This window comes from Sciurus carolinensis, chromosome 2, assembly GCF_902686445.1.
Source record: "Sciurus carolinensis chromosome 2, mSciCar1.2, whole genome shotgun sequence".
Classification (NCBI taxonomy): Eukaryota; Metazoa; Chordata; class Mammalia; order Rodentia; family Sciuridae; genus Sciurus; species Sciurus carolinensis.
The window spans coordinates 55,421,302-55,436,389 of NC_062214.1; the positions used below are offsets into that span (position 1 = coordinate 55,421,302).

The following is a 15,088-nucleotide window of genomic DNA, read 5'->3' on the forward strand; positions in this document are numbered from 1 at the left end:
GCTCCTCCCACACTCTGGCTCCGGCCACTCACCTCTCCTCGCCCGCGCGCCCTCCTACGAGCCGGTGCTGACGGCGAGTTCGTGCTGGCTAAGAGTGCGCCGAGCGCAGGCGGGAACCGCGCGGGGGCAGAAGGCACCTGCAGACGAGTAACTGTAAAACAGAGCAGAGACATCAGGCTCCTCCCACGCCCAGCCAGAAGCGTGCCTGGGTCCATTTGGAGGTGCCCTCGTGGTCTGGTGGCGGTGGCATGGCGGTGGGGACACACGTGTCCCCCAGTCACGATCAGCCTGAAGAGACTGCCGCGTGCCTCCGCGCCTCAACTACACCCGCCCCGGACGCAGGAGGGAAACCCAGTTAGGGTACCAGCCAAGGAGGCAGGTTCCGTCAGCCCTCAGAGTGTGCACGTGTGTTGCTTTGACTGGCCCGCTGACAGAAGCGACCTTCTGCTCGCTTGAAGCTGGAGCTTCGGAAATGGAAGAACGAAGAACGAAAGGCAGGGCACCTGGATGCCCCAGGGACACACAGCGCATCGCTGAGAGCCTGCCCGCGACCATACCAGGAATAACTTTGGTTTCTCCCATCGGCGCCACTAGAGATTCTGAGACAAGAAACACGCCAGAGCATGGACCCCAAGTCTTTTTCTGGAAGGACCACTGTTAACAATTTCGTAACTCCTGATCAGACTAACGTGGGCCTCCTGGCGGTGATCCCAGCCCCAGCACTCTTTTCGAGGCAAGTCAGTCCAGACCTTGGTCTCTTCAAATCTCTGAAGACACTTATAGGTTCCCTGGCCAGTCAACCAAGCTCAGAACTTTATACTTGTCCCTCCCTTCCTCCACTGGGCGCTCCTTGAGGTCCTGATTCTTTTCTCATTTTGGCGCCCAGCAGGTATGTCCAGTGCTGAGGGAGGTAGGCAGCTGTGGATCCCTCTGTGACACGTTTGGGCATCTATTGGGGCAATCACTTTGCCTCCCTCCAGTGGGTGGAGTTTTGAATTTCAGATCCTGACACTGTGTGCACCCTTTACCATTTGAGTTACCATTTGATCGGTGCCCACTGTATGCTGGGGATTTTATGTGTATATTTTACTTAATTCTCACTTGATTGTTGTAGATACCTTCCCTATTTCAGCAAGAGAAGCAAATGTGACTTGTAAAAGACACACTGAGTTGTAAAGGACAAGCATGTGAAACAACCCTGCTTTGTAAGTGTAGGCATTCTTCCCCCAGCTCCCAGTTGCTGCCCTTCTGGATTTTAGGATGTGAATTTAGCTTATTAATGTGTTCCTGGATGATACTGCATCTTCCAACCTAGTGCCTCAAAGCAGGAATTGTCCCTCCCAGTAGCAGAAAAAAATCACACCAGCAAGCCCTCCTATGACCAGGGAATTTCTGCAATCCTTCTGAGTTCCATTCCTCTTTAGCATAGGTCCAGAACCTTAGGAACCCAGAGAAGTCTCACCCTGGCCAACAATCCACTCCTGATTTTTAAAATTCCAGTCTACACAGTCAAGGAAATGGGTGACCTGTATTATTATTATAAGGATAATCTAAGAAGGAGAGAATGAGATGCATTGGCAGGAAGGACTTGATATTTTTAAACAGAACCCCAAGGGAGACCTGAAGGGATTCAAGAGCTAAAAAGAGCATTAGAGGAAACGCCCCTCTCTACTCTGCATATCCAGGCAAGAAGCTGTAACTCTCCCAGGCTCCCTTCTGAAAGATGCATGTTCTATAAATGACGTTAATGTGACGTTAATATTTCTTCTTTCCAAAGAAACCTCTGTAAAAGACAACCTCCATTTAAAATAATTATGTCTATTGGACCTGAGGTGAAATAAATAAAAAGCAAAAGTAAAACAAAAATAATAGGCTTTTTCAGAAGAGGGCCAGGTTCACAACCTCCACCTGCATGCAGCCTGAGATAGCAAAGAGGGCAGCTGTAGGGTGAGATGGGTACAGCAAGACTTGGGAGACATCAGGAATGGGAGTACTAGTGGGGACAAAGGTCTGCAGAGGCCCCATTCTCCAGAAAGCAGAGAGAGGTCTTTTACAAAACAATCCCAGGTTGATGGTTTAAGACCAGCCTACCCAGAAGGGTGGCCATCCTGTCCAAACTTCCTTCCAATTTGCAACCCAACTCTACCCCATCCAGAGAGAAAGTCCAAGAAATGCCACACTATACATTTCTTTAAGTCACACAGAACTAAGGTTTGACCAGAGACAGAGGAGAGCAGTTCTGTTCACAGCACCCCCTAACTCACAGGGGGAACAAAAAGTAGGTTGCAGGCTGGGGAAGGGGGAGTGAGGCTGACCAGTGAGGGGCTCCAGTTCCTGCACAGATGGAAGAAGAAAGGAAGTTCTAATTAGCACAAACCCGGCACCTTCCATTAATAGCTCACCACCAGCTCCTGGATGCCGCTGAAGGCAGCCAAGTTGGAATGTGTGAGGCTCACCTGTCCCCTGCTCATTAACAGACCTGGGTGAGAACAGGGTTCTCCGGCAGGAAGCCCAGCCCAACCAGCTCCCCTCCCCCAAAACCTAATTACGGATTTGACTTCTGAGCCCATCTCGGGGAGAGTGTTTAACCCAAGTCCAGTGCTCCCGGACATCAGCTCAGCCAGTCCTCCAAGGACTGGCTCCCTCCAGGCTTGAAATAAAATTGTTTTAAAAGTGCTGGCATACATTCCATTTAAATGAAACTCTAGGTAAGTAAAACTAAACTCCAATAAGAGACATCAGAAGAGAGGCAGACAGAGGTTGACTGGGAAGAAGCAGGAGAGAAGTTTATGGAGAGAAGGAAATGCTATTTTGGGTATTGATAACATGGATGTAAATCCATTTGTCAAAACCCATAGAACTGAACACCTGTAGTCTATTTCTAGATAAAAATGGTACCTCTAAGAATAACGTATGTACCGAATATGAACGTGGGTTTGTATGTCACACACATCTACATACAAAGGTGTCGGCCCAGGACTTGATCTCTCCATAGCCTGCGATCTCGCTGATGTGAAGGTTCACACCCTTTTCAAGGGTCACAGTGGAGAAGGGGGCCAGAGCAGATGGGGAAATGGAGCTGTGCACATCTCACAACCAAACAGCCTTGGCTGGCTGAGTGGGGAGGAGGAACGTCTGAATTGAATCAATTAGTTGCAGAAAACTTCAGAAAAGAAGTAAGGCCCTTCATAAAAACAAAGCCCACTCCTTAATCCCCAAAGGCAATCCTCTCCCCGATTCCCATGGCCATTCCTCAGTAAACAAAGAAATCCCTCCTTCCACATCCACACCTCAATATTCATTATGAGCTGACGTTTGAGGCTGCATTCCAGCCTCCCAGAGTGCCCTAATGACTGGAAACCCAAAAGCGTATGAGTGAGGGTTCGTTCCTCTCCCTCTCCCTCTTTCTCTCTCTCCCCCTCTCTCTCTTCATTTTTTCCTTTGCCCTTTCTACAGCAGTCTGTTCTTTCCTTCTCCTCTCTTCGTTCCTTCAAATTAGTGAATAAAGCAAACCCATAGCAAGCAATTCAAAGCAAAGACATCGCTAACTCTACTTTGTTCATTTATTTTGACAAGTGCAGTTTAATTTTAATTATTTATGATAATACTTCATAGTAGAGGAGTAAATGTGCTGGGGTATATTTGGTAACATTAATGAAGTCTGCCTAATAGGAACCTTCACTCCAGCACCCCGCCTGGAGAGCTGATGCTGGAGAAGTGGGGTGAGACCACTGGTCTGTGGTAAGAGTTTGCAATTTTTTGTGGGGGTGGGGAGGGGGAACTTAATAGGTCTGAGAATTAGCAAAGGGAAAATTAACCTGAATCTGTGGAAGGAATATATAACCCCATGATGGTAAGCCCATGATTGTGTGTTGATGTGGATTGTGTGTATTTAAACACCAAAAGAGCAGGCTTGGTGATAAGGAGGCCAGGCATGCACACATGCCACGTGCATATTTACACAGGAGTCTCAATGTGCAAATCAGCAGAGGCCCAAAGAAATTAGACTCTGGGCAATTAAAAATTGAAATAAAAATAAAAATGGGATACACAAGGTTGTGTATCTCTTCCAAGCACCTTTCTCCTACTTAGGTGCTTCAAGTGGGCAAACACAGGGAAAAATCTGGAAGATAATAAAAAAGGTAGGCAGTTTCTATAGCTGGTGGTTACATTGGAACTCTTCCCTCAACACACAATAGACCATGAAACACAAAGTCTCAGTCAATGTGACATCAATTTAAGTGGGGCTGGGGCTGGGGATGTAGCTCAGAGGTAGAGAACTTGCCTAACATGTGATAGGTCCTGGATTGGATCCCCAGCACTGCAAAATTAAATAAGGTTGATTTTTATAGCTTCCTCCACTCTATTAATATAAGTGCACAATTCTGCACATAGTCTATATACATACACACAAAATGGGTATATTATTTACATTACTACACAATTGCTTGGTTCAAACAGATAGGTATCTGGTGTACCTCAATATTTGTGCCATAATGCATTTACATTTAAACAAACTACAATAATAGATTTAAGTCATAATACAATCAATGCTTGACTTCTGAGGCTGTAAAGAAATGTTTGACCCTTTATTGAAACCAAAAATAATGAGTATCACATCTGTGTCTGCCCATGCCTGGGGCAATTAAGGACATTTCAAAAGACAAAAGTGAGGGTTTTTTTGTTTTGTTTTTCTCCTCCCTGCCCCCCCCCCCCCCCATACTGGGGATTGAACCCAGGAGTGTTTTACTACTGAGTTGCATCCCCAGCCCTTTTATTTTTTATTTTGAGAGATAGTGTCTCCCTAAGTTGCCGAGGCTGTCCCTAAATTGTGACCCTCCTGCCTCAGCCTTCTCAGTAGATGGATTATAGGCCAGAGGTGAGTTTTCCTGCAACCAACTGCACCACCTCTCAGGATAGAGTGGAGGAACTATAACTATTAACTTTACCCTTTCTGGGTTTTTGTTTGTTTGTTTGTTTGTTTTTTATGGATGAAAGAGCCTCTTCCACAACTAAGGTGCTCCAAAGGCTAAGAGGAGAGGGCTCTTTTCTTGGCATAGCCATGTGTGCAAGGTTAGTAGCAAAGCTCCAGAATTTGCCACCCCTAAACAGCCCCTAAACGTAAGGTGCTTCACAACTCCCTACACTCCAAGTAGACAGGTGTCTTGGCCAGTAGAGCAGCATCATCAGTCCAAAGCACCTGGTTCCCAGCTTTCTCGCCTGGCCCGAACTCTTCCAACACTTTTCCTTAAAACTGTGGCCTGGCTCTGGCGTGGGAAAGGCGGTTTGGAGCTTTTCACAAATCTAGTATCCCCTTGAACCAAAACCAATTAGCCTGGCCCAAGGTCCTGTCATTGAGGCCCTGGCCCTCTTTTCAAACCCCTGCAGCTCAATTGCGGTGAGGGGCTGGCCAGTGAATGCCTGGACCACTTAAAGTGGTGCTTAAGCCGGACCAAGCTGGAAGGAAGGAGCCAGCGCTATAGGAGCTGCAGCAGCCCATTCTCAGAGCCACTGACCAAGGTTTTGTTCCAGCCACAGCCCCCATCCTGGCTCTATTTTTAACAATCCTCCCCTCCTCTCTGATTCCCAGCTGTCTGGAGGAGAAATGAAAAGCTGGCTCTGGAAGCTGCAAGACACCCAAACTTGGCTGTCCTGGATAGAAAAAAAAAAAAAAAAAAAAAAAAAAACTGAGGTTTTGAGTCCTGCCCCCACAGATCTTATCCTTTCTGCTCAGGGAGAAGGAGCTCTAATGATGATAGAGCACCCACTGTATACTTGATGCTTTCCATGGATGCGCCTGCACAGCAACCCATCTTCTGCATGAGAAAACTAAAACTCTAGGGAAGTGACTTGCCCAGAATCACAAGACTTAAAGAAAGGCACTTTGGGGGAAGCTCTAGGGGCTTCTGAACGGCAGTCTTTTAGGAAAAAAGAGAGAGAGACGAAGGCAACACAGAGACGAAGATGGGTCTTGGACCAAGATGAGAAAGACCAAAAGGAACTCATTCTCAGAGAATGGAAAACTTCAGGAAAAGCCGCTCCAGGACAAGCCCAGACCCTTCCCAAGGCCCTGTCCTCACCAGTCACTTTCCCCCATTTGACCCCGCTGAAATGACCCTAGACGGAATGGTGTGAGAGTGGGAATGAGGTGCCAAAACCTTCTTTCAATCCACCTGGCCCCACCTTCCCTTCACACCCTACTAGGTGGAGTGTAGATTCGCCCTCTGATGGGTAGCACTGCCAGGGCGCCCTGGCGTCGCCATGGTGACGCGCATCCCACCCTAGGCCAGAGCTGATTGGTCACTATATCGTGGCTTGCGCGTGTGTGGGGGTGGGATGGGGGTAGGCTCAAGTCAGGATGGGATGGGGGACAGAGACACCCCCACACACACACGCGCGCGGTCGAAGCCAAGGGGGAAAGGAAGGCTATTAAAATGGCGCCGCGGCCTCCAAAGGGCTGCTGCTCAGGGTGCGCATACCCGGGTTGGAGAAATCCCGGAGGTTTTCTTGACCGCGTCGCCTGACCTGGGCCCTAGAGGGTGCATGAATCCCGCCAGGGCTTACGACTGGGCGCTCCCCGCCCGTCCCGAACCAGGGCGCCCAGGCCGGCACACCCCAGGGGGCCGGGCCCGCCCGCAGCACATTCGGGCCCGGAGCGTAGAGCAGCGGATTAGCCCAGAGCCCAGAGCCCGAAGACCCCGCGCGTTTGGGGGTGTGAGGGCGGGGCGGGGCGGCGGCCGCGCCTCTAATCCCAGCACTGCGTGTGGGAGCGGCCGGATCAGGGAATTAGCGCTGTAACTTCGGATTAGTAACGCTCGCTAAATGAGCGCCTAATTCCGACCCTTCATGCTTTTCAGCGTCGCGGTTGGGTCCTGGGAGGCCTCCTGGCCTGGCTCCCATCGCATTCTGGTCCCATTTTCCCCCAGGAGGTCGGACTGCGGCGATGGAGAACTCCCTGACCTGTCTAGATCAGGCCTCTGGCCGCCACAGCCTCCTTTCCAGCGGTGCTCACTGATACCAGCTTTTCATTGGCCGGGGCAGAGGCCCATCTGGTCCTACAGCGTTCGAGTTGGGACTTCGTGGACCAGGGAAGAGGAAGCCCTCGATGCTTCACCTACCGCGGTGGCTGCCCTGATCCCTGCCCTGCCAGTGGCCTACTGTACTACGTTTGGCAAGTCACTGGGCCTTTTCGAAAAGCTCGATATTTCTAGGTGTAAAATGAAGGGATTGGATAATGAGCATATTTGAGATCCCAACCAATTCTGGCTTCCAAGCTGTAGTTTCACCTGCGTTCTCAGGATCCCCAAAGCCTTTTCCGATGGAGTAGTGCAAACCGGAGATAAAAGTGATTTCCAAATTTGGGGAGCCAGTGACCACAGGAACTACCGGAATGGAGGTGAGGAAAGGTTGAGAAGGCCCGTGGCCCTCCTGGCTCCGGCAGGCCAGAGAGGTTAATGAACAAGGTGCCAATTTTGAGAATGTACCTGGGCTTCAAGTGTTCAGAGGGGATCTGAAAATTGCTTTATTAGGGATGAATACTCATACACCAGTCCAAAATTGGTGGTGAAGGCCTTTTCTGGTAGGCGTGGGGTGGAATATAGGAGATTAGGATCCTTATGCTTGCCTTCCTCCCCAAGGTGTCCCTATCCTTTCCCTAAAATAGGAGGTTTGCTTCAGCAGATTTTCGTAGAAAGCGGAAAAAACTCTGAATTCTCCCAGGCTCAGATTCCTCCATTGGACCCCCAACTGGGGTTCAGGCTTGCTCAGACAGCAGGAAAACCTGTTATTTTAAAACAGTCATCTGAACTGTGTAGACACAGTTGTGAGGCTGCAAAGCCACCCAGGTTTCTGAAGGACTGGTTCTTACGAAATAGCAAAGGAATAGAGATAAGGGGAGGAAAAGATCCAAGTTCCAGGGTCCAGGGCTTGCCCAAGCCCCAGCACGGGCCATAAGAGATGCAGGCATAGAGCACAGGACAAGCCGGCGGGAAGTGCTGCTCTGGTTTCCTTTGAAATGAGGTCACCATCAGCGCACAGTCTCCCAGGTGTACTGGGAAGGGAGGGCCTGCCCAAGGGATGCTGCTCATGGCTTTGTGGGTCCCCAAACACTGAAACATGCTAGTCACCCTTTGATAGCCTCTAGCCAGAGAGACTGGTCATTTAAAATGAGGGTGGGGTACAACAGGGCTCATGAAAACCTTCTCTGTGATTATTTCTGAGAACTAACTGGTCACAGAGGTAGGAAAGCAACTAACTTTTCCTGCCTTATCTTTTGTTTGTTTTGTTTTTATTTTTATTTTATTGGCAGTAGTTAGCACGGACATGCAGTTTGAAATTCTAAAAGCAACACAGTGAAAAGTTTCCCTCCACCATCTACCTCAGCCTTACAGTTCCCTTCCCAGAGCCAATAGTGTTCTCTTTTTGTACCATTGGAATTTTCACATTTTACACATGTAAACTTTTCAATAAAAAGTTGAGAAGGGGAAAGATAGAAAAAGATTTCTATGATTATAATGGAACTGGGCAGGTTCTGGGTAGGGGTCGGGAGAAAACCAACCTTATAAATAACTGAGGGAGATGTTCTGGGGAATGAAGTAGGCCAAGATGGAAGTAAGGTGACCTATGGCCCAGCTCTGCACTTTTGAACTGTGTGACCCTGGAGGAGTCTATTCTGACCCCCAGATCTGTTTGCCCATGTATACAAGGGAAAGAAGGTAGGAGGTCAGGTCTGAGTAGTGGCTCAAGTCCCTCTCAGCCTGTCTGTCATAGTGCTCACACACCCAGACTGCCAAGCCATCCTGGAGTCTGACCCTACTTTGTATCCTTTCTTTTCTGTAGCCTATTCATATCTGGGTTCATATCTGGGTCTACATTCACTCATGGGGGAGCCCAGGTGGTTTCCCAAGCTGCAGGAGTCTCAAGCTTCAGGAAGAGTCAAGGGAGGAGAGGGAGGAGATGTCAGGAAGGAGAATGACCTGAAGGCAAACAGGACCCTCAATAGGTCCCTAACGCTGTGTGGGGCAGGGACCCCCATACATCAAGCAGGCACATCCCACTTTGCGTGCCCAGCTAAGAGGGGCCAGAGCCTGAGTGGCCGGTGTGCAGCATTGGGTTGCCATGGGAACGGAATTCAGATTTCCCCCAATTGCTTTTTTATTTGCTAGACATTGTAATACATCTTATGTTGCCACATCATGGGGCAGGGAGGAAGGGAGCTCGGAACAGGGCCTGTCTGCACCTTAACCACTTGGGGAAGTTAGGGAGGTGCCAGCCGGAGCAGCTCTGCCAGGCCTGGCTAGAGGCAGCGCGGGACCAAGCTGGGTCCCTCCGCCTACCCGCCGGCGCTTGGTTTGTATGCAGGGCAGGGCCGGTCGGTCGGGGAGGGAGGCCCCCGCCTCGGCCCCTTGCCATTGAGCGCACTCCCCGCCAGTTCTGCTCCGCTTCACGCTGCACACAGACCCCCCAACTGCACACAAAGGCAGCTGCCAGAGCCGGTGAAAAGTGATCAAATTATCAAGAACTTGACCTCACCGAGGGGCGAAGCTCCAGCAACCCCCCAGCCGTATGCTAATGGTGCTCAGGGGCTGACTCGTCGAATAATTCGATAAAGGCCGCATTGTTAGCGGCAGGGCAGCCCCCTGCCCACCCCTTCACTCTCCCCCACCCCACCCCCTACGGGTCGCTGTCTCTTCTCTCACTGCATTTGCATCCCAAAATCCCCGTCCGCAGCTCCGGGCGCGGATTGTTCCTGCCTGATTTATGGGGTGAAGGGGAAGGCTGGCGCCTTCCCCGCCAGCGACCCCTCTGCAACCCCAGCCCCCTCCCTTCCCCCAGCTCGCTCCACTTTGGGGTTCCAGCTCTGGCGCTGGGGACTGGGGCTTGGGAACAGAGAAAAAGGAGTGGGGAGAAAGCTGGCAAGTTCCTCCAGGGCACGAAAAGTGTTCCCGGAGAGCCAAGGTCGGATACCTGGTCCGGGCGCCGCCGCTCTGTCGGGCTGGAGTCCGCTGGGCGGGCGCTGGGCTCCTCTTGGCTCCTCTGGCTCCTGCGGGCTGGGTCTGCCAGGTGGGCGGCCGATCACACGCAGAAGTTGTGAGAGTCATTTCTACTTTCGGTTATCTAGCTTTATGACGGCTCTGTGGCACTCATACAGCTAGATAACCAAAGAGAGAAACGGGCCTCCCATCGCCACCGCCACTGCCGCGCTGTGGGCCCCACGTGCCACAGCCGCCCGGGCGCAGGGGCCTGAGTGGGCGCAGCTCCCGGAGCCCGGAGCGCACGCGGAGAGTCAGAAGGGACGGACAGACACACAGACATACTGACTCCCCATCCGAGGCCGCCAACCCCCGCCCAGTTCCCTTCCTCCCTCGCGATCCCAGCATGTTCCTCTCCGAGTCCATATTTCGTGCGTCCGCACGCCGGCGCCCGTGGCCCGCTCAGACGGCATCCGGGGGCGAACGGAGGGCACCCGCGAGGCGCGCTTCTGCAGCCTCGGGCGCCCTGACCGCCCCCAGCGCACTGGACTGCCAGCCCTCCTCTCGCAGGCTAATCGCCCCGCGGGGAAGTGACGTCAGCCCAGGGATCGACCAATCACAGGCTCCCATTCAAATCCCAGCCCCCTTCCCGCGCTTGGCACCACCCTGCCTTACAATGGCCTCGGCGTTCACGGCTTCCGCGCCTCGGGGCTAGGGGAGCACCCACTCTCCTCTTGGAAGCTTTAGGGCTGCGCTCCTGGGTGCGCACTCTCTGGCCTTTCTTCCAAGCACTTCTGCCTTCTTACAAAGCTTGAGGAAACTGGCAGCCAACGCAGGGCGTCAAAATAAGGGAGCCAAGTGCGCTTGGGTGAAGAGATTGAGGGACGTGCCTCGTGGGGCATAGTGAAGGTCTCTCCAGAGCAACGAAGTGCGCGCTTTGGACAGCCGGAGTCATTTCACCTTTAACTTATCTCTTACGCTCCCCCTGCCCAACACTTAGCAGTAGATCCAGCACACACGATGGAGACTGAGGGTAGAGGAGGGATTAAATGTCCAGATGTATAGGGATCAGTGTCCCATACATAGTAACTGACTCGCAGAGATCCCTAAGCCATGCTACACTCGGACTTGAACCTGGCTCTCAGTACCAGGCCACAGAGTCCCTCCTCTCTTGCTATTCCTAGGAACGGCTAAGTGTAATGCAGAATGTGTACCGCGACTGGACAATGTCCTAGCTCCTGATTAGAGTCCTCGGCTCCCGATTAAATTCATATTCCTCGAAAAATGAAAACATAAAGCATGCCTCTGCCATCCTTTTCTGGCTCTCAGCACACACCTGGCCCACTCACTACAAGTGGTAGCAACAGAGCAAAAGGAGTGTCACCTTGGATCTCCCAGAACCACCTCAGAACTAAACCTGGAAACAGAACTGGTGGCCCCATAACAGCCTTTCAGATATGAATGGCCAATGAGTGACCCTTCTTGTTCACCCCATCCACCACTGCCTCCCTCCTTGCTGCTGTGGTTACCCCCCACATTGGGCGGGCAGATTCACCTTCACTTGCCAGCCATTCCCAAGAGGCAAAGGATTAAATGTGAAAAATTCAACACCTGAGCTCTCAGATGACCCCAGAAAAATCTGAAGGCCAAGAGCTAGGGAGATATTCAGCAGTAGTATAGATTGCATTCCTGGATTCCAGCAATTAATATAGGGAAGTCCCTGAGACTCCTGCTGCAGCAGTATCCCCAGAAGCACCACAGCCTTGGATCATGGTGCCCCTACAGATCTATTTTAATGGGACTTGGGACACTGGCCCACTCTCAGTCAGGCAAACCCCTGAATGATTGGTTTGAAGAGGCTGAAAATGGGTGATTTGGAAAGGATTTCATGATTTTTCTAAACATCCCTTTCTTTTGTATTCTCCCTTAAATGACACACCTGAATTTTGTCAAGTTCCAGATTTTGTCAAACACCTCTTTCTCCACCGCTTGTTTCAGATTTGTTCTATTTTCATCCTGACCCTAAATCCAGGGCAGGCTGCATCCTGCACCTATCCCAGCCAGCTTGTGACCAACCCATCCTAGCATTTACATTCCTTCCTCCAAATCCCATTTCGCAGACACTTCCTTTTCTCCAGAAGGCGAGCAAGGGTCAGACAGAGCTGAAACAGCAGAGAAACAGAGGCCAACCAAACACCCGGCTCAAGAAGAAACCTCCTGAATTTGGGCCTGAGACAGTTAATATCAAAGGATTTCCATAATTGGGAGATGCCCCTGGCTTCCCCTCCTCCTACAGCTCCAGGAATCCACACCCTCTTCCTTTCTAGATGTGTGCCTGCGTGTGTGTGTGTGTGTGTGTGTGTGTGTGTGCGCGCGTACATACACATGTAGGCAGCCTCCTGAGCCCTAGTCCTTCTGGGCTACCCTGGGGTGGGGCTGCGGAGGCAGGGAGGGGTGGTGAAGCTTGGTTCACCTGACAGAGAAGGAAAGGAGAGGGGGATTTGAAGGGAAAGAGAGAATGAGGACCGAGCCCCCTCGGAGTGTGATTTAAGTAAGATGCTGCACAAAATGGCTCCTCAGCGAGGTTCACAGTAACAGCAGCGGGCGCAGAGGCCCAGCCTGCAAGCCTAGGGCTGGTTGGGGCTCTGGAGAAAGATTAAAAGCTCAATTTGGATTCAGTTCAGATGTGGGAGGCCACTGTCATTAGAGCCACATCTCAGCTGCCTTTTTGGGAAACCAAGTCTCTTGATGGGGAGTGGGGAAGGCCAGCTAGGGAGAAGCTCCCAGACCCTGTTTGAGTGGAACCTGTCCTGGAATTAGTGACTCCCTCTACTTCCACCTTCCAGTACCCAGGCACTGTAGTCCTATTCTCAGGAAGGAGGCCACAGCAAGACCAGGCCTTGAGGTCATGGACTGCAGAAGGAGGCCGTTCTTGTGGGTCAGGGTAGCTGTACTCTCCATGGCCCAGCAGCTGGTCGTCAGCATCCACACACAGCTAAACAGGGGCCTGGGAAGCCATCCAGGTGGATACTGGGCAGAAGCACATTGTGTGGGGTTGGCATTGTCAGCTGAAGACAGCAGGCTGATGGGCAGGCCAGTTCCAAGCCCAAATGGGGAGAACCCAACCAACCTTGGCCCTGATCTCCTCATCTGCACTTCAGGCTGGGTCTGGGTTCCATGTGCTTCTCCCCATGCCAAGACCCTGGCCTTGGCCTACAGCCCCAGAACAATACCTAAGTCAGGGAAGCACAGGCACTAAGTCTGGTTGGTCACTGGCTAGCCAGGCCAGAGCACTGGTGCTGAGAGCCATCTACTGGGCCTCTTTTTCTTGCCCTGAACTTCCTCTGTCTACTCAATGAGATCCCCAAACTGAGTTTCAGGAGCACATGCAGCTACCAGGAAAAGTGAATAGCCAGCAAGAGAGAGCCTGGGTAACTAGGCACTTTTACCAAAAACCAGAGACTCCATTTTTCATTTTTCACATTTCCCCTCCACTGAGGGACAGAGAGCTCCTTGGTTTTGAGCCCCAACATCCGTATCTACAGAAATGCCCAATTCTGCAGCAACTGCATGAGTAACCTGTATCCCTTTAACTCAGGAAACCTGAACAACCTTCCCTCTCACACTTGGCCCATATACCCTTCTAGCAGCCAGCCTAAGGCAAGTGACTGGCACTTTGCCTGTGCGTGCACACATGTGTACAAATGCTCTTGTACCCACTGGTGAGTGCCGGCTATTTGAACACCCTGCTGGCTTTGGCCCAAGTTCCTGGTTCCTATCAATAGTTACGCAGTTCAGTACAGGGGCCCTGACAACCCATAGGAGTGTATCTTCCACTTCAGAATACAGAAAGTTAAGTGATGAAGTGAAAGGAGAGGAAGCACTTCCTATCCTCACCAACAACCCTATACGGACACCTTTGTCCAGCAACCATAACTGTCTAGATCCAGAGGCTGGGAATCTGAAGTCATGGAAATAAGCAGATGCAATCACTTGGCCTGCCATTCAGCCTGGAACTAGTACTCCTTTTCTGAGCCCCTCTGAGTTTTAGTAAGGAAACAGTACCTCCACCCACAACCCAAGTTAAGTCCAGGGTGCCCTTTCTCCCTCTCTCCCTCCCTTGGGTGCTCCTTTATCAGGTCCAAACTTTGATTCAGCTGATTTTCCTATTGTTTGGAGGCTGCAAATTCTGCTAGTTGAGAGACCCAGGGTTGAGCCAGCTCAGATGGAATCTGGCACCCAAGGGTCCTCCACATCCACCTTCATGTACAGGTGACCAGTTGGTCTGTAGTGCCCTCCTCAGCAGGTGAGGTGTAGGCAGCTGGGGTTGGGAATCTGGGGAGCCCTAGGCTGAGCAGGAACCTCAAAACACTTCTTCTAAAAAGGCCTGGGCACAGCAGCCACTTATTGTGAAGGCAGGCTCCAGAGGCAGACCCCACATGATACACTATATCTCAGTTCCCAAGTAACCTACCCACCCTGTGGCCTCTGTCCTTGTTGAAAACCAGACCCTTTAATTCCATCTTCTTCTTTTCCATGGCTTAAGAATTAACTTCCTCCGGAATATGGGGGCTCAAAAGGGATCTCCCCTTCAAGCCCAACACCTGGACGTCTCCCTGGCCACAAAGCTCACAGTGTGCATTTCTGGATTCATGCACTGCTCCTATGATCTGACCTCAGAGCCTCTCCTAGCTTCTGCTACATCCCTGTTCTGCTTGGGCCAGCATGGACAGTGTTCCAGCTCTCTTCCAGAGAAGCCCCTCACCACAGCCTCAACCTCCCTGGCTTCCTCATTCTTCCCCAGTTCAAAACAGGCTAAGCTGGAGGAGGCTGAAAAGCCGCCCACAGACAGATCCAAAAGGCCTGTTCTGGAGCACAGAGTGGGGAGCAAAACAGAAAGAATTTCCCAACAACTTCTCATTTCAGAGGGGAGAAAACACATCATAAATCTAAACATAAGTCTAGATTGGGTGCCTGTGTTGCATTTTTCTCAAAATATATTTTTCAAGAAGCCACTTTTTAGATTATTTGGGGGGCGGATAGAGATGAGAAGGAAGAGGGAATTCAGAGGTTGGAGTGAGAGAGGACTCTTTGGACTTCACTTTAGAAACATTCTC

General features: G+C 51.2%; 1 protein-coding gene across 1 annotated transcript in view; it reads right to left on the reverse strand.

Annotated features, from left to right (window-relative positions):
- LOC124976330 (uncharacterized) overlaps positions 1-15,088 on the reverse strand; it is a 37,517-nt gene that overhangs the window by 18,437 nt on the left and 3,992 nt on the right. The window contains exon 4 of the mRNA XM_047539265.1: positions 33-151. Coding sequence (XP_047395221.1) covers positions 33-151 — 119 coding nt within the window. The remainder of the gene's footprint in view (positions 1-32; positions 152-15,088) is intronic.